At 50.0% G+C, this 19,031-nt stretch overlaps 1 protein-coding gene and 1 non-coding gene across 4 annotated transcripts; both read right to left on the bottom strand.

Moving 5' to 3' along the window:
- Positions 1 to 2,647: 2,647 nt before the first annotated feature.
- trnaa-ugc (transfer RNA alanine (anticodon UGC)) lies at positions 2,648 to 2,719 on the bottom strand. Its single transcript has one exon. It is a non-coding gene; the product is annotated as a tRNA-Ala (tRNA).
- Positions 2,720 to 5,549: 2,830 nt separating this feature from the next.
- On the bottom strand, positions 5,550 to 18,384 carry LOC137319274 (zinc finger protein 235-like). 3 transcript variants are annotated; one of them, XM_067981565.1, is made up of 2 exons: positions 18,188 to 18,384; positions 5,550 to 7,749 (listed from the first exon to the last, which is right to left on the bottom strand). In XM_067981565.1, exon 2 carries the CDS (start codon positions 7,384 to 7,386, stop codon positions 6,349 to 6,351), a length of 1,038 nt encoding a protein of 345 aa, XP_067837666.1. In that variant the 5' UTR covers positions 7,387 to 7,749; positions 18,188 to 18,384; the 3' UTR covers positions 5,550 to 6,348. The 3 variants fall into 3 exon arrangements, 1 of the variants encoding a protein (XP_067837666.1); XR_010962065.1 differs by lacking the exon at positions 5,550 to 7,749 and adding an exon at positions 13,712 to 15,663; XR_010962066.1 differs by lacking the exon at positions 5,550 to 7,749 and adding an exon at positions 13,712 to 15,387.
- Positions 18,385 to 19,031: the final 647 nt, after the last annotated feature.

Raw genomic sequence — 19,031 nt, 5'->3', positions numbered from 1 at the left:
TGCAGAGGGGACAACATGCAAGAGAGGGTTAAATGTGTGACACTGTCCCTGAGAGTGGGATTAATAATGTGTCTGTCTCTGAAATAATATCAGTGAGAGATGAGACTGCATCTTCTGTCTCTCCACCTTGGAATAGCAATTGGAATGGAATATTTTCCGATTTGTTACTCTGTGTGAACAGGACATTACAGGTCAGTTTCTCTCTCTCTCTCTTTTGAACAGATTATGAAGGTGGGATACTGTTACTGAGAGTGATACAGAGACACTGATAGGAAGTGTAATTCTGGTACTGTGCCTGTCTGTTTTTATCTCTCTCTAGCGCTGTACATGAAGGTGGAATATTGTGACTGAGTGTGAAACGGACACACTGATGGGAAGTGTGAGACTGATACTGTGTCTGTTTGTCTGTGTGTCTCTCTCTGTCTGTCTGTCTTTCTCTCTCCCCAGTGCTGTACAAGGAGGCGGGATACTGTTACTGAGCGTAATATAGACACACTGATAGAAAGGGAAAGACTGATTCTGTGTCTGTGAACAAACCTCCGGTGCTATTGGTGAGACGGTCACTGTCCCTTTTACTGTATATCAACCGGTCTGACGGGGCATTCATCATTCGCCAGTCCTGTAAGGAAAGGTGGAGAGAAACCGTCTGTAACTGTCTGACACTGGACTGTCTGTGAGTGTTGAATTTATTCAGTAACTAGTCGTGTCTGAGTGTTGAGAACGGGATGGAGAGGACACCAGTTACTATTATCTGACAGTCAGTCAGTTTAGGAAGAGAGAGAAACACAGAGAGACTGGAGGAGCCCAGAGCGGATAATTTGTATTTTCATCTTAACCAAACGGACAATACAATAATGTAAAAGGAGGAGGACAAGGTGAGGCCCAGACAGCATTGAGTCTCATTTCACTATAGACGGACACAGGACTTGTCCCAGGTGTGGGTTTTGTGTTTAAAGATCACTTCACTAAAAACACCTTGACGATCTGGGGTTACAGACGGACATGACGGGCAGGAAATGGCCAGCTCGTTCATCAATCCTGCCCCACATGCCTGGAGCATCGTGACTGGACACTTCCTACACACACCACCAGCCCCACCCACCGGGAACATGGAATCTCCTGGGAGCGGTGACAAACCAGAAAAAAATCCAGGGCCAATAAGGAGGAGAAATTCTGGTGTGGAGAAATTCGGGGGTTCTGCAGGTGACACCTCTCTGTCTGAACACGGTGATTGCCTTGGCAACGGGCAGTTGCAGGGGCAGTCTGTAAACACCATGTATTGTTCTGTGATGTATAAATGCGTAGGCTTCAAGGAGCTCCTGAACATTTACCTGACGAAGGAGGAAGCCTCCGAAAGCTTGTGAATTTAAAATAAAATTGCTGGACTATAACTTGGTGTTGTAAAATTGTTTACAATTGAGAAATTCTGGGAAATTCCTCCCCGACTCCCTCAGGCTATCGAATCGAGTCCAGTGGATCACACTGACCATGCATTGGTTAACTGGAAAACCACTCACCTTCTATAAGATTCCATCTCTGCCCCAGTCAAGAACCAGTCCAGATCCCTCGAGAAGGCGGAGAGAGAGTCGGCACCCACCGCACCAGAGAGGGACAGCACCCACCGCACCAGAGAGAGTCAGCACCCACCGCACCAGAGAGAGTCAGCACCCACCGCACCAGAGAGAGTCAGCACCCACCGCACCAGAGAGAGTCAGCACCCACCGCACCAGAGAGAGTCGGCACCCACCGCACCAGAGAGGGACAGCACCCACCGCACTAGAGAGAGTCAGCACCCACCGCACCAGAGAGAGTCGGCACCCACCGCACCAGAGAGAGTCGGCACCCACTGCACCAGAGAGGGACAGCACCCACCGCACCAGAGAGAGTCAGCACCCACCGCACCAGAGAGAGTCAGCACCCATCGCACCAGAGAGAGTCAGCACCCACCGCACCAGAGAGAGTCAGCACCCACCGCACCAGAGAGAGTCAGCACCCATCGCACCAGAGAGAGTCAGCACCCACCGCACCAGAGAGGGTCAGAGTCAGCACCCACCGCACCAGAGAGAGTCAGAGTCAGCACCCACCGCACCAGAGAGAGTCAGCACCCACCGCACCAGAGAGGGTCAGAGTCAGCGCCCACCGCACCAGAGAGAGTCAGCGCCCACCGCACAGAGAGAGTCAGACTCAGCACCCACCGCACCAGAGAGGGTCAGAGTCAGCACCCACCGCACCAGAGAGAGTCAGAGTCAGCACCCACCGCACCAGAGAGGGTCAGCACCCACCACACCAGAGAGGGTCAGCACCCACCGCACCAGCCGGGAATGCATTCCAGATGCTCACTCCTCTCTGGGAAAAGAAGAAGCTCCCAACATCCAGACTATTCTTCCCTCTTTGTGGTCGGAACGCCGGTCCGCTGCTTCCCCCCAATCTGTGAAACTGGAAATAATCTATCACTGGGCAAGCTGATCCACCATGAGATGGGAGCCATTGAAACATCGTGGGCGCTCTCCCATTGAATGATATTCTGTGCGGAGCGTTCGGTTTTTCGCGAGGTGAAGAAACTCTTGTCTCTCCTTGTGTGTGAATGTGAGGCGAGTCTCAGATGATATTCTCACAGTTGAATCCAAAATTGGAAATGTAACTTGTTTGGAGATGCCGGGGATTGAACCCGGGACCTCATACATGCAAAGCATGCGCTCTTCCACTGAGCTACATCCCCACGGGGCAAAAGGTACCTGAGAAATAAACAAGCAGACACTTTAGAAGTGAAGCCGTGAGCTTTCTGCTCCGTCTCTCCAGGATATCGAGATGCCCAGCAGTCCCGCGTGTTCACAATGTTCAACCTCTGCTTCAGTTCACGGGGTTTCTGCTCCTCTTTACTTTGAACTTTCCAAAAAAAAAGTCTGCGGAAATAAAAAAAACCCAATCGCTAATGGTCAGTGACAAGGCTGAAATCCAACCTCTGAATCATAAAGTGAGATGGAAGAATGACAGAGCGTCAAACAGGAACAAGAGCTGGGACTGCTCGCTCGATATTGCACCGTCACACATTCCCCTCAGTCGGCGGCTGCTTTGAGTTGAGCTGTTGAGGGGACCGTGAGATGAAGTCCCGCTCCGGGACAATTTAATGCTGGTGGAGCCTCAGAAGTTGGAACTCGCTGAGCTCAAAAAGCGTCATTCAACTTTCCGTGGGTAATTCTGGTGAAAAACTATTGAGGAAGACGCTGGGAGTTGAACCCAGGACCTCAACACATGCGAAACATGCGCTCGACCACTGAACTAAATCCCCAGATTAAAGAAACCTCTCACCAAGGAAAGAAAAACTGATTGTCCTCATTTTATGAGGCCACCCGTGGTGGGTGTGCACTCCGCTCACTGCATTTTACTGGAGAAATAATCAATTTATATTATGTAACTATCCTCCGCTCACTGCATTTTACTGGAGAAATAATCAATTTATATTATGGAACTATCCCCCACTCACTGCATTTTATTGGAGAAATAATCAATTTATATTATGTAACTATCCTCCGCTCACTGCATTTTACTGGAGAAATAATCAATTTATATTATGGAACTATCCCCCACTCACTGCATTTTATTGGAGAAATAATCAATTTATATTATGTAACTATCCCCCACCAGGTTTCAGCTGTTGTCAGAAATAGTCCCTTCGTGGTCGCCAATTGTAGGATTTAAACCACTATTTTCAGGATTATAATCTGATCCAATCTAAGGACTGGTTCCTGACAACAACAAGATCACCACTGGTACTGGTATTACGGTTAAAGGCAAAACCGATTTATTAATCACATCACAATTAGTGCAAAAAGGTGATACTGAACAAAGAGAAATAGTGAGTGTTCCTTGAAACCTCGGGAGTGTCCCTCCAAGTGACTACAGTGCGGTCTCTCTCTCTCTCTCTCTCTATCCCTCCAAGTGACTGCGGTGCGGTCTCTCTCTCTCTCTCTCTCTATCCCTCCAAGTGACTACGGTGCGGTCTCTCTCTCTCTCTCTCTATCCCTCCAAGTGACTACGGTGCGGTCTCTCTCTCTCTCTCTCTATCCCTCCAAGTGACTACGGTGCGGTCTCTCTCTCTCTCTATCCCTCCAAGTGACTACGGTGCGGTCTCTCTCTCTCTCTATCCCTCCAAGTGACGACGGTGCGGTCTCTCTCTCTCTCTCTCTGTCCCTCCAAGTGACTACGGTGCAGTCTCTCTCTCTCTCTCTCTCTATCCCTCCAAGTGACTACGGTGCGGTCTCTCTCTCTCTCTCTCTGTCCCTCCAAGTGACTACGGTGCGGTCTCTCTCTCTCTCTCTCTGTCCCTCCAAGTGACTACGGTGCAGTCTCTCTCTCTCTCTCTCTCTATCCCTCCAAGTGACTACGGTGCGGTCTCTCTCTCTCTCTCTCTGTCCCTCCAAGTGACTACGGTGCAGTCTCTCTCTCTCTCTCTCTCTCTATCCCTCCAAGTGACTACGGTGCGGTCTCTCTCTCTCTCTCTCTATCCCTCCAAGTGACTGCGGTGCGGTCTCTCTCTCTCTCTCTATCCCTCCAAGTGACTACGGTGCGGTCTCTCTCTCTCTCTCTATCCCTCCAAGTGACTGCGGTGCGGTCTCTCTCTCTCTATCCCTCCAAGTGACTGCGGTGCGGTCTCTCTCTCTCTCTATCCCTCCAAGTGACTACGGTGCGGTCTCTCTCTCTCTCTATCCCTCCAAGTGACTGCGGTGCGGTCTCTCTCTCTCTCTCTCTCTATCCCTCCAAGTGACTGCGGTGCGGTCTCTCTCTCTCTCTCTCTCTATCCCTCCAAGTGACTACGGTGCGGTCTCTCTCTCTCTCTATCCCTCCAAGTGACTGCGGTGCGGTCTCTCTCTCTCTCTCTCTCTATCCCTCCAAGTGACTGCGGTGCGGTCTCTCTCTCTCTCTCTCTCTATCCCTCCAAGTGACTACGGTGCGGTCTCTCTATCTCTCTCTCTATCCCTCCAAGTGACTACGGTGCGGTCTCTCTCTCTCTCTCTCTATCCCTCCAAGTGACTACGGTGCGGTCTCTCTCTCTCTCTCTCTCTGTTGACTGAAAAGTTCTCTTCTTCCTTGCCAGAATCTTGTTCGCCTTCCTCAGCTTTTGAGGTCTCTTCTTATTCCCTTTTTCAGTTTATGAGCAGTTCACTCTCACATCCACATCTCTCAGCCTGACCATTATTCATGTCTCTCAACCTTCAGAAGTTACATTCCAAGCATAACTCCTGGTCCCATCCGTGCCTTGTTGTTACAGACTTAACAGAACCTTATTTAGAGTTTACATTGCCAGCCTTCACAGAACCGTGTGTATAAACAGACTTCTGCTCACTGGCTTGTGGAGGCTCGAGATAGAGAGGCCTGAGCCTGAGTGACACCTTGATTTAATGAACCTTCAGTCCCTTCATCTACATGTCTTTTAGACATTATGCTATTACAGCACATTCCTCCCTTAGGTCTGTTAATTCCCACTTTACTGTTGTCAGCATCCTTTTAGTTTTAACTGCAAACTTGACTATAATAACCATCATGCATCCTTCTCGGCCCACCAGCACTTTCTTATTGAACACACGTTACATGGTTCATTCTATATTAATACACAGTGCAGTTTACATTTATAGATACATAGATTCACAGTACATTTTGTTCTACTTCTACTATTGATTATAATTATACGAAATTCTATCTGTTAATGGGTTAATCCTTACACGTTGTTCTTCCTGACTCTAAACACCAGAGTTCAGTCCTGGATGGGATTAACTGCAGAATCCAACCCCTGCAGTCACTTGTGAACTCGCTGGTGTCTCAGCACGTGTGATGACTGAGTGAATCCCTTCCCACACACGGAGCAGGTGAACAGTCTCTCCACAATGTGCGTGAGTTGATGTGTCAGCAGTTCATTTCTGCTTTTCAAGCTCTTCTCAATGTTACTGCATTAAAAGGTCACTCAATAGTGTGAACAAGTTGATGTCTCAGAAGGTGAGATGAATTTGTGAATCCCTTCCCACACACGGAGCAGGTGAACAGTCTCTCCCCAGTGTCAGTGTGTTGGTGTTTCAGATCATTTGTTTTAAAGCCCTTCTCTCAGTCAGAACATTTCAGAGGTCTCTTATCAGAGTGAACTCGCTGGTGTCTCAGCAGGTGTGATGACCGAGTAAATCTCTTCTTACACAGGGAGCAGGTGAACGGCCTCTCCCTGGCGTGAGTGTGTCGATGTCTTCACAATTTGTATCTGCATTTAGAGCTCTTCGTGCAGTCAGAACATTAAAAAGGTCTCTCCCCAGTGTGAACAAGTTGGTGTGTCAGCAGTTTGGATGAAATAGTGAATCCCTTCCCTCACAAGGAGCAGGTGAGCGGCCTCTCCCCAGTGTGAGTGCGTTGGTGTGTCAGCAGATTCCTTTTGCTTTTAAACCTCTTCTCACAGTCAGAACATTTAAAAGGTCTCTCATCGGAGTGAACTCGCTGGTGTGTCAGCAGGGTGGAAGAATGAGTGAATTTCTTCCCACACACGGAGCAGGAGAACGGCCTCTCCCCAGTGTGAACTCGCTGGTGTATCAGCAGGTGGGATGACCGAGTGAATCTCTTCTTACACACAGAGCAGATGAACGGTCTCTCCCCAGTGTGAGTGCGTTGGTGTTGCAGCAGTTCAATTTTGCTTTTAAAGCTCCTCTCACAGTCAGAACATTTAAAAGGTCTCCCATCAGTGTGAACAAGTTGATGTTTCAGCAGGGAGGATGAATGAGTGAATCTCTTCTTACACACGGAGCAGGTGAACGGCCTCTCCCCAGTGTGAACTCGCTGGTGTGCCAGCAGGGTGGATGACAGTGTGAATCTCTTTCCGCACACGGAGCAGGTGAACGGCCTCTCCCCGGTGTCACTGCGTTGATGTCTCAGCAGTTCATTTCTGCCTTTAAAGCTCTTCCCACAGTCAGAGCATTTAAAAGGTCTCTCATCGGAGTGAACTCGCTGGTGTGACAGCAGGTGTGATGACCAAGTGAATCTCTTCCCACACACGGAGCAGGTGAACGGCCTCTCCCCAGTGTGAACTCGCTGGTGTGCCAGCAGGGTGGATGACTGAGTGAATCTCTTCTTACACACGGAGCAGGAGAACGGCCTCTCGCCAGTGTGAACTCGCTGGTGTTTCAGCAGGTCGGATGAAATAGTGAATCCCTTCCCACACACGGAGCAGGAGAACGGCCTCTCCCCAGTGTGATTGCATCGATGAGTTTCCAGCCTGGACGGGTAATTGAATCCCTTCCCACACACGGAGCAGGTGAACGGCCTCTCCCCAGTGTGACTGCGTCGATGAGTTTCCAGCCTGGATGGGTAATTGAATCCCTTCCCACAGTCCCCACATTTCCACGGTTTCTCCATGGTCCGGGTGTCCTTGTGTTTCTCCAGGTTGGACGATCAGTTGAAGCCTCGTCCACACAGAGAACACGTGTACGGTTTCTCCCCGCTGTGAATGGTGCAGTGTTTTTTCTGGCTGTGTAACTGGTTAAAGCTCTTTCCACAGTCAGTGCACTGGAACACTCTCACTCGGGTGTGTGTGTCTCGGTGCTTTTCCACTCACACTGATGTTTGAAATCTTCTCCCACAGATAGAACAGACAAACATTTCTCCTTCCACATTCAAAGGCCGATGATATTCAGGTCCTGATGAATCGAGTGACTCTGTCAGATCTTGACGTGCTGTTTGGTTTGAGTTTCCCTCTGCTAATCCTCCCCTTCTAATACCCTATAAAGGAGTTTATAAAAGTCATCACTGTAAGTACAGGATAGAAATTCAGAACAGACAATTCTAGCTTCTACGGAACATTCTTTCCACTCTTGTGCCTCAAAGCTGCAAATCCCCATCCCACACACTCTCCCTCTTCCCTGTGCTGAAATCCAAACTCATCACATCATCTTTCAGTGGCCCTAAACCATGAGTGAAATGGTGAGAGAGAGTGCGAGAGAGTGAGTGCGAGAGTGAATGCGAGAGTGAGAGAGTGAATGAGAGTGTGAGTGAATGTGAGAGAGTGAGTGAGAATGAGAGTGAATGTGAGTGTGAGAGTGAATGTGAGTGTGAGAGAGTGAGTGTGAGAGAGTGAGTGTGAGAGAGTAAATGTGAGTGTGAGAGTGAGTGTGAGTACAGCAGTGGGCTCGGTGTGGAGAATGAAGTGGGGCAGGTGGAGCATGTTTCAGTGGGGCAGCAGTGATCATAATCTCATTAGGTTTAGAACAGTTATGGAAAAGGACAGGGGACAGTCAAATGTGAAAATTCTGAACTGGAGGAGGGCTAATTCCAGTGAGTTAAAAAGGGATCTTGTCCGTGTGGATTGGAATCAAAAATTGTCAGGCAGAACAGTAATTGAACAGTGGGAGGCCTTCAAGGAGGAGTTGGTTTGGGTACAGAGTGGACAGATTCCAATGAGAAGGAAAGGAACAGCACCCAAAGCTCGAGCTCCCTGGATGAATAAAGATATAGAGATCACCATTTCTCCTTCATTAACAGACGATCACTGACCAATCACATTTCTCCTTCATTTACAGACGCTCCCTGACCGATCCCCATTTCCCCTTCATTTACAGACGCTCCCTGACCGATCACCATTTCTCCTTCATTTACAGACGCTCCCTGACCGATCCCCATTTCCCCTTCATTTACAGACGCTCCCTGACCGATCCTCATTTCTCCTTCATTTACAGACGCTCCCTGACCGATCTCCATTTCTCCTTCATTTACAGACGCTGCCTGACCGATCCACATTTCCCCTTCATTTACAGACGCTCCCTGACCGATCCCCATTTCTCCTTCATTTACAGACGCTCCCTGACCGATCCCCATTTCTCCTTCATTTACAGACGCTCCCTGACCGATCTCCATTTCTCCTTCATTTACAGACGCTCCCTGACCGATCACCATTTCTCCTTCATTTACAGACGCTCCCTGACCGATCTCCATTTCTCCTTCATTTACAGACGCTCCCTGACCGATCCCCATTTCCCCTTCATTTCCCGGCGGGGAGTGAGGGGGGGATAATGTTCACTGTTTTATATTCGGGTCTGGGCCCGCACTCGGGGTTTGTAAAGCCTGAGCCTGGGCCTGAGCCCGGACCCGGGCCCCGGGGTTTATTGAGCCTCTTGCTCCGATCCTCTGACCTGCACCGAACGCGCTCCTCCCGCAGCCTCGACTGGCCGCGCATGCTCAGGACACACTGACCGATAATGAGGCACTACTGCGCCTGCGCACTGGGCTCCACTGATTCAGATAGGGCACAATCTGTACCGCGATGCATGCTGGGTGATGCAGCCGCCATTAATGATCTTAATATCAGGCCGAAAAGCAAAGACATTGGAAGCAGGGAGAGTGAGTTTGGACCAAGGAAAATAAAATAAACTGAAACCCCAGCTCTTTGTGCCATTTAAACCGGCACAAACACTCCCCCATTTTGGTGAAATCCAGAAAATATTTTTTACGGTAACTTTTATTAATTTCGTTTTATTAAATGTTGCAACTGACGGGTTCAATTCATGTTTATTTTCGAACTGCACCTCAGGATGTCAGTCTCACCACTAATCCCGTCCTGGTGACTAAGGAGAGTTCCGGACCAATAGGAGGAGCGGAAATTGACGGGAGGTGTGGGCGAGGGGTGAGTTGGTCCTCCAACGAATCGGAGTGTGTGAGTGCGGCACAGAATGGGCGGGTCTAAGCCCAGATGTCCCTCATTGTCTGAAACATAATTTTTAAAACGTAATTTATCTTTAACTCCAGGAGACAACGCAACCTTTCTGTTGCGTCTTGAAACAGATCAAACCAGATGAGGTGGAGCAAACATTTCAACATTTGTTAGAAAAACACATCAATTAAGAACAGCCAACATGGCTCATTTGAGATAACTCAAGTCGACTGATAAAGGAAATGTAGTGGATGTTGTGTACATTGATTGTGAAAGGGTTTTTGGTAAGATGCAGGACAGGAGGCTTGTTGATAAAATTAATACTTACCGTATTAAAAGGAATGAGGCATTGTGTACAGGAAGTTGTTGAAAGGGCAGAAAACAGAAAGCAGTGGTTAATAGATTTTCTTCAGACTGGGGGGATGTAAACATTGGTGTGCCCCAGGGTCAGTGTTGGAACCATTACTAACCTCAATATAGAGAATGATCTGAGCTTGGGTTTGTGGGACACAAGATGAAAATTTCGAGATGACTCCAAAATTGGCAGCGTGGGGAACTGTGAAGAGGAGTCAGTGACTTCACTGTGACGTCCACGGGTTAGTAAATGGACCAGGTGAAATTTAATGCAGAGAAATGTGACGTTTTGCATTTTGAGAGGAAGAAAAATGAGATGAAATGTAAACTAAATGGTGAAAGTTTAAAAGTGGAGGAGCAGAGAGACTTAGGGATGGAAGGTTCTAAATAATGCATTGTCTTATTAATTAACAAGTCTGAGAGTCAGCAACTTTAATATCTCATTAAGAAATATATGAGCAAATTCTCTTTCCTCTCCCATACCAGACTAAACATGCAAATCCCCCGTGTGGACGAGATCAGTCCTCTGGATGGAACCACGGACTCCCTGAGCTTGATCTCCGGTGTTTCCAGTCCCAACTGCCCCTTACATCAGTATCCCCTCACTTTTATACCCTGTTGTGATCCATCTCTGTCACTGAAGCTGGAAGTTCCCTAATCTGTGGTTTACAAGGACACATTGCTTGGTTCCCAGCAGTTACTTTTCTTCAGTAGTGTTCTCATGATCCCTGAACTACCCTGCTTAGTGTTAATTGGAATCATAGAATCATAGAAAATTTACAGCACAGAAGGAGGCCATTCAGTCCATTGTGTCCGCGCCAGCCGAAAATGAGCCACCCAGTCTAATCCCACTTTCCAGCACTTGGTCCATAGCCTTGTCGGTCACGGCACTTCAGGTGCATATCCGGGTACCTTTTAAATGAGTTGAGGGTTTCTGCCTCTACCACCCTTTCAGGCAGTGAGTTCCAGACACCTACCAGCCTCTGGGTGAAAAATGTTTTCCTCAGCTCCTCAATAATCCTTCCACCAATCACTTTAAATCTATGCCCTGCTCCTTGTTTATTGACCTCTCTGCGAAGGGAAATCGGTCCTTCCTATCCAGCCTATCTCGGCCACACATAAATTTGTACACCTCAATTAAATCAATCCTCAGCCTCCTCTGTTTCAAAGAGAACAATCCGAGCCTATCAATCTTTCTTCATAGCGAAAATTATCCAGTCCTGGCAACATCCTCATAAATCTCCCCTGCACCCTCTCTCGTGCAATTACACCCTTCCTGTAATGTGGTGACCAGAACTGTACACAGTACTCAAGTTGGGGCCTAACCATTGTTTTATACAGTTCCAGCATAACCTCCCTGCTCTTATATTCTATGCCGTGGCTAATAAAGGAAATAATTCCATATGCCTTGTTAACCACCTTATCGACCTGTCCTGCTACCTTCAGGGATCTGTGGACATGTATTCCAAGGTCCCTCACTTCATCTACACCTTTCAGTATCCTCCCATTTATTGTGTGCTCCCTTGCCTTATTTGCCAGCCCCAAATGCATTACCTCACACTTCTCCGGATTAAATTCCATTTACCATTTTTCTGCCCACCTGACCAGTCCATTGATATCTTCCTGCACTCTACAGCTTTCCTCCTCACTATCAACCATGCGGCCAATTTTGTATCATCTGCAAACTTCTTGATCAAGCCCCCTACATTTAAGTCCAAATCATTAACATCACAAAAAGCAAGGGACCGAGTACTGAGCTCTGCGGAACCCCACTGGAAACAGCCCTCCAGTCAAAAAAACACCCCTTGATCATTCCCCTTTTCTTCCTGCCACTGAGCCAATTTTGGATCCAACCTGCGCCTGGTTATCAGTATCTCAGTTTGGAGATTCAAACACGCACAGCCCACCAAACAAACTAGTTATTTTTTTCGCTATTCCCAATACTCTGGAATGCAGGCAGCTGGAGGCCGATCTTAAAATAGCTCCTGCCCCCCTCCCGGGGAGGAACGGTCAGTCCTGTTCCAGCATCACGCTGGGCGAGTTTGGGAAACACACGGACATGGAGCAGTTGGGACTGGGATTATCAGGGGGTCACATCAGATGGACGAGTGGCGTCTTGTCGATATTGTGAGTGATGTTGGGACTGAGAACTTGTCCGTCAAAGCGGAGAGCGATTTGACGAGCGCGGCTCTGGTGACTCTCTCTCTCTCTCTCTCACCCTCCGCAAAGTGCTTAAGCCCGGCCTTCGGGAATCTCGTTTCTTATTCCTGAATTTTACCTCGGGCCAGTGCAGGGAAAGTTTTTATTAATGATCCAGCTTTCAGACTGATCGTGGTGTGAAAAGATGGGAAATACAGAATGTGAACTTGCGCTGGATTACAACGAGAAGTGTTTCATTTTGGACTCTGTATAAATTCAGTATCTTTTTTTTGAAAATACACATTATTAAAATGAGTTTCTTTGTGTCTCACATTCCCCTTAAAGTTCTTTCATCCCCAGGGTCCTCACTCACCTCCTGTTAGTTCACAGTTGACTTCTGCTCAATGAGCCGGTGGTGGGAATTAAGAAATGATTTCAATTTGAATTAACTGTTAATTCAAAAAGCAGCCACTTTAATTTAAGAGCAGCGGAGGCTGTAAAGGTTCGACAGGAATAAACCAGGCCTGGACTCGCAAGGAACAGAGATTGTGCCTTAAAACAATAAACCGTTTTGTTTTTCCAAAATAATTTCTCAGAGACGCCGTTTCTTGTAGAAAGGGAAGAAAATTTGACCCTTTTGCCTTTCTCTCCCGACCTTTCCTGGGCCGTGAGGTCGAACAGCTTCTATCAGGTCACTGGTGCCAGGCCTGGGCACCAGTTAGACCTGCGTTGCCCACGCTGAGGAGGAGACACTGTGCTTTCCCTGGCGGTTATAAGGCGTCCAAAATCAGAATACCAGGTTAATAGCACAGGGGATGGAGATGTCACCGGTGGACACAATGCCTGGACTTTCCGGCAACAGGGTGAGGGCGGGAATTCTGCCCATCGCCCCCTGACCGCACCATGGTCATTACCCAGTTTCCTGGGTCAGCGGCCATTAGTCACGGTGGGCCCCGGCCCCTGATGGAAATTCCACCGGCGAGCAGCAGCCCAGCGGCCCCCGGGAAACTTGTCGCTGTTGCTGCAGCATGCGAGGATGTGAAAGGCATCGAGCCTCCTGCCCCAGGCCCAAGGAGAGGCCTCAGGGAGAAGGGAAATGTGCCGGGAGCCCAGGACCCCCCGCTCCCCCCCAACCCCGCTCCTCTCCCCCACCTACCCGGCAGGGGCCGGGTGAGCTGCCCGGGCTGTCCGAGCCCTGTCCCCACCTACCCGGCAGGGGCCGGGTGAGCTGCCCGGGCTGTCCGAGCCCTGTGCCCACCTACCCGGCAGGGGCCGGGTGAGCTGCCCGGGCTGTCCGAGCCCTGTGCCCACCTACCCGGCAGGGGCCGGGTGAGCTGCCCGGGCTGTCCGAGCCCTGTCCCCACCTACCCGGCAGGGGCCGGGTGAGCTGCCCGGGCTGTCCGAGCCCTGTGCCCACCTACCCGGCAGGGGCCGGGTGAGCTGCCCGGGCTGTCCGAGCCCTGTCCCCACCTACCCGGCAGGGGCCGGGTGAGCTGCCCGGGCTGTCCGAGTCCTGTTCTGACACAACACACTCCCGACTCCAGCTTTCAGTTGAAAATTAATTTTATTCTTGGAATGAGTTTGTAAAGATTCCCAAAGACTGGAATGGTTTAGACAGGGACAGGGAGAGGCCGCAGTCTCTCACCACTCACGCAGGGAGCAGGAGGAGGAGAGGCGAGTTTTCGAAGTTTGAGCCGCCCAAACGGTCCAAGTTTCACTCTGTCCCTGCCTCGAACCTCCGAGGGTCGAACTGCTCGGGCTCCGCACCTCCCCTGGGCCTGCAGTGGGCCCACGCCATGCGGTGTTGAAAGACACGGGGAGAGCTGCACTTGCTCGCGGCAGGGAACTTATTAAAAGCACGTAAAGCCCCTGGTCAAGATGGGCATCACACAGCAGGTCTGACTGGCAACCTTCACACGAGCAGCACATTTAAATCAGGGTGTTGGACAGACTGTGAACGGGCACTGATCAAACTGGAGTCTCCAATGTCAGATACAGGCCCCAAATTACCCACCCGGATTCATTGTCAAAACAGTCCAGAACCCTCACATCACATTCTCACAGAGTGTTTGGTGCAGCCATTTAACTTGGTGCTGGTGGATCAACACAGAGGGGAAAAGTGAACCCCATTTTGCTCACTGAAACTATTCTGGACTGACTGTCACAAGGACACGGCCCTGCCTTAAATAACTCGTCGAGCTGCTGTGGCCTCACCCAGGGGGAGCAGGACCACCGGGGGCCCTCGGATGACGCGAGGTTTGATAGCGGGGATAATCGCGGCCCGCAGAATGTTAGCCTAAGGTGGGGGGGCGAGGGGCCAGGCCTGGGTGGGATCGAGGGGCAGGTCCGGGGGGCGAGGGCCCAGGCCTGGGGGGGGGATTGAGGGGTCGGCCTGGGGGGAATCGAGGGGCAGGCCCGGGGGTCGAGGGGCAGGCCTGGGGGGAATCGAGGGGGGAGGGCGAGGGTTAGAGGGGAGCAGGGTTCGATCAGAGGACACAGATTTACTGTAATTTTCGAAAGATCCAGATGGGAGAGGAGGAGAATTCTCTCTTTACGCAGCGAGTTGTTCTGATCTGGAATGCGCGGCCTGAAAGGGCGGTGGAGGCAGATTGAGTAATAACTTTCAAAAGGGAACTGGACAAATATTTGAAGGGGAGAAATCTGCAGGACCGCGGGGAAAGAGCAGGGGGGAGTGGGACTAATTGGAGAGCTCTTTCAAAGAGCCGGCACAGGCACGATGGGCCGAACGGCCTCCTCCTGTGCTGTACGATCCGATGAGGTTCAAGGTGCAGCGGGGTCAGGGTGGAGCGGCTGTCACCAGCTCTGCCTGATGACCATCAGGTGAAGTCCAACACAGTGAAGGAAATGCAGCCCCCAGTGCACTCTCCCTCCCTGCAGCATTCCTCCAGGAATCCACTCGACACTGTGCAGCATCACACCGGCAAATGAGTTGGAGAGGAACTTCTACAAACGTTAGATTTTTCCCAAAGAAGTTCGGACGTTTGTCTCTCTCTCTCTCTCTCTCCTGGGGAGCAACGGGGCCGGGTGGAATTAATCCCAGTACCTTCCGAAAACAATCAATCAATCATCGAAAGCTCAGGGCAGCGAACACTATTGGTCCCACCTCCTGATCCAGGGCATGTCTGAGGATACTGATTGTTTCCAGGACTCCCTCAGACTGGTCTGAAACACCGACCGGGGGCCAATTACTGACTGCAATGCTACGAATTAAAACACAACCTGCAGTTTAAACATTCAAAGCACCCCATTTAATATAAAGAGACATTATTGTAAATTACCCCCACCCACTGAACACTCTCCAGGCACAGACAGACACACACGGGCCAGCGTTTTACACACACACACACATCATCGTGACTCAATGAGCTTCTTGGCTTTGAAGAAGCGTCGCAGGTGGAAGACCTGCCAGGTGGCCAGGCCGACGAGGCAGCACATGGAGAAGATGCTGAAATACAGGACACGAGCACTGGTGGACTCTGCACGGAGGGAGAGAGAGAGAGAGAGAGGGGCTCATCAAACAGGTTGGAGGAGTGGATTCAATCTGCACTAAGATCACTTCACTGAAGGCAGCCCTCCCTCTTCCTTTCACCTTGCTGCCCCGAGCACCGTTTCCCTGCTCCTGGGTCACTGCTGCTCCGAGTCTGGCCTTTGGTTGATGCCTGGGGTCACTCCCTCCCCCGAATCCCCATCCTGGATCCTCTCTCGCTAAACGGCTCAGGTGAGAGCAGGGACATGGCAGGCCTTTCATGGGAGCGTCACTCTGTCCACAACTGACACCCTGTCCCTTTCTAACAGGTCAATCCCACCACCTAGAATCTTACAGCACAGGAGGCCTCTCGGCCCATCGTGCCTGTGCTGGCTCTTTGAAAGAGCTGTCCCATTAGTCCCACTCCCCTGCCCTTTCCCCATAGCCCTGCAAATGTTTCCTTTCAGTGTTTATCCAATTCCCTTTTGAAAGTTATTATTAAATCTGCTTCAGGCAGCGCATTCCAGATCATAACTCGCTGCGTAAAATAAAACCCTCATCGCCATCTGTTTCTTTTGCCAATTACCTTAAATCTGTGTCCTCTGGTTACCGACCCTTCTGCCACTGGAAATAGTTTCTCCTTATTTAATCTATCAAAATCCCTCATAATTTTGAACACCTCTATTAAATCTCCCCGTAACCTTCTCTGCTCTAAAGAGAACAATCCCAGTTTCTCAACATAACTGAAGTCCCTCATCCCGGGTACCATTCTAGTAAATCTCCTCTGCACCCTCTCCAAGGCCTTGACATCCTTCCTAAAGTCTGGTGCCCAGAATTGGACACAATACTCCAGCTGAGGCCTAACCAGTGTTTTATAAAGGTTCAGTATAACTTCCTTGCTTTCGTACTCGATGCCTCTATTAATAAAGCCCAGGATCCTGTATGCTTTTTTTAACAGCCTTCTCAATTTGTCACCTTCAAGGATTTGTGTCTGTGCACTCCCCAGGTCTCTCTGTTCCTGCATTCCCTTTAAAATTGTACCATTTAGTTTATATTGCCTCTCCTCATTCTTCCTGCCAAAATGTATCACTTCCCACTTCTGTGTTAAATTTCATCTGCCATGTGTCTGCCCATTCCACCAGTCTATGTCCTCCTGAAGTCTGTTACTATCCTCCACATTGTTTACTACATTTCCGAGTTTCGTGTCATCTGCAAAGTTTGAAATACCCTGAATACCCAAGTGCAAGTCATTAATATATATCAAAAAGAGCAGTGGTCCTAATACTGACCCCTGGGGAACACCACTGTATATTTCCCTCCAGTCTGAAAAACAACCGTTCACCACTACTCTCTGTCCTTTAGCCAATTTTGTAACCATGCAGCCACTGTCCCTTTAATCCCAGGGGCTTCAAATGATCCCTTCTGTCTCTGGACCCCGTTTATACCGTCCTTCCCCAAAAACTTATTCCACAACTCTGCCCTCTGGTGTAGAAAGGTCCCAGCCCTCTGACTCCAACTCCCTGGTTTAGATGAGTGGAGGCCTCCAGCCCATGGAGCACCCCATCTAACGGCCCATGAAAGGACTCTGTGTTTTCCCTCCGCTACCCGACTGAGAGCCTCCCCTCCGGGTGTTCCATCCTGCCCACACTCGCCCCAGTTTGTACACACGTGCTCTTATCCTGCAGTCAAACTTGGAATGAAAATATGCAGAATCTTATCTGCCTCGACAAGGCCCCCTTGTCAGAAGGTCGTGGGTTCGAGCCCCACTCCAGAGACTCGAGCACCTAATCCAGGCCGACACTCCCAGTGCAGTACTGAGGGAGTGCCGCACTGTCGGAGGTGCCGTCTTTCCGATGAGACGTTAAACTGAGTCCCTGCCTGCCCCTCTCAGGTGGACGTAAAAGATCCCACGGCCACTAATGGGAGAAGAGCAGAATTCTCCCCTGGGTGTTCTGGCCAATATTTATCCCTCAACCAACGCCACTAAAACACAGATTATCTGGTCATTATCACAACGCTGTTTGTGGGATCTTGCTGTGCGCAAGTTGGCTGCCCGTTTCCTAAATTGCAACAGTGACTATAAAGTGATCTGGGACGTCCCGAGGTCGTGGAAGGAGCGAAATAAATGTACGTTTTTTAAAAACTAAGTCCCTTTGACACTGGGGATCAGTCCTGCAGTCCTTTTAACCCCTGGCCCCTGGTACCCAAGCCCTAGACCACCCCTCTTTACTCCGAGGGCTAGTGGAGGGCAGTTGGGGCAAGGGATGCTTTGCCACAAAGTGCCTGAAGCAGAGCCCACTGCATCTTTCACAGGACGACTGGATAACCGTATGAAGCTGAGGCTCGTGCTATGGGGGAGAGAAGGGGAGAGGGGCTTATGTCCCGGGAGGTGGAGGGAGCTAAAACCTACAAACTTCTGACTTGGAGGGGTGAGTGACGCTGACCGAGGAACGAGACAGGGTCCCCGAGACCGAGAGCAGTAAGTGGAGAAGGGGCGGGTGTTGCAGACTGAAGCCTGTGCTGGGTGCTCCTACCATTGGTGTCCCTCATCTCTTCCTCTCGCTGCTTCATGTCGGCAAAGTCACTGACGATCGACTCTGACAGATCCTCCAATCGTCGCAGCTCCACCTCAAGTGGCTTCAGCTTCTCCGCCTTGGCGATCTGGGCAGGGAGAGAGAGAGAGAGAGACGGTCTGTAAGATCGGACAAAGATGTCGTAAATCCATTGTTGACTTGAGAGACCCACACGACAGAAAGGATATTGAAGCACTGGAGGCGAGGGGAGGGGTTGTAGAGAGGGGCGAGGTTCTTAACACTCCCAATCTTGTTTCTTGATATCACGTGGAGTGAAACAAATTGGCTGAAGACTGGCTTCTGTGATGGTGGGGATATCGGGAGGAGGCCGAGATGGATCATCCACTTGGCACTTCTGGCTAAAGATGGTTGCAAACGCTTCAGCCTTGTCTTTTGCACTCACGTGCTGGACTCTGCCATCATTGAGGATGGGGATGTTTACAGAGCCTCCTCCTCCCGTTAGTTGTTTAATTGTCCACCACCATTCACGACTGGATGTGGCAGGACTGCAGAGCTTTGATCTGATCCATTGGTTGTGGAATCGCTTAGCTCTGTCTAAAGCATGTTGCTTCCACTGTTTACCATGCATGTAGTCCTGAGTTGCAGCTTCACCAGATTGGCACCTCATTTTTAGATACGTCTGGTGGTGCTCCTGGCCTGCTCTTCTACACTCCTCATTGAACCAGGGTTGATCCCCTGGCTTGTTGGTAATGGTGGAGTGAGGAAAATGTCGGGCCATGAGGTTACAGATTGAGCTGGAATACAATTCTGCTGCTGCTGATGGCCCACAGCGCCTCATGGATGC

The sequence above is a fragment of the Heptranchias perlo genome, unplaced genomic scaffold (genome assembly GCF_035084215.1).
Source record: "Heptranchias perlo isolate sHepPer1 unplaced genomic scaffold, sHepPer1.hap1 HAP1_SCAFFOLD_794, whole genome shotgun sequence".
NCBI lineage: Eukaryota > Metazoa > Chordata > Chondrichthyes > Hexanchiformes > Hexanchidae > Heptranchias > Heptranchias perlo.
Note: the sequence above shows the minus strand (reverse complement) of the source record. Positions and strands in the feature narration are given on the sequence as shown.

Excerpts from the sequence above, each read along its gene's own strand:
- LOC137319274 (XM_067981565.1), bottom strand. The coding sequence starts at position 7,386 with ATGGAGAAACCGTGGAAATGTGGGGACTGTGGGAAGGGATTCAATTAC.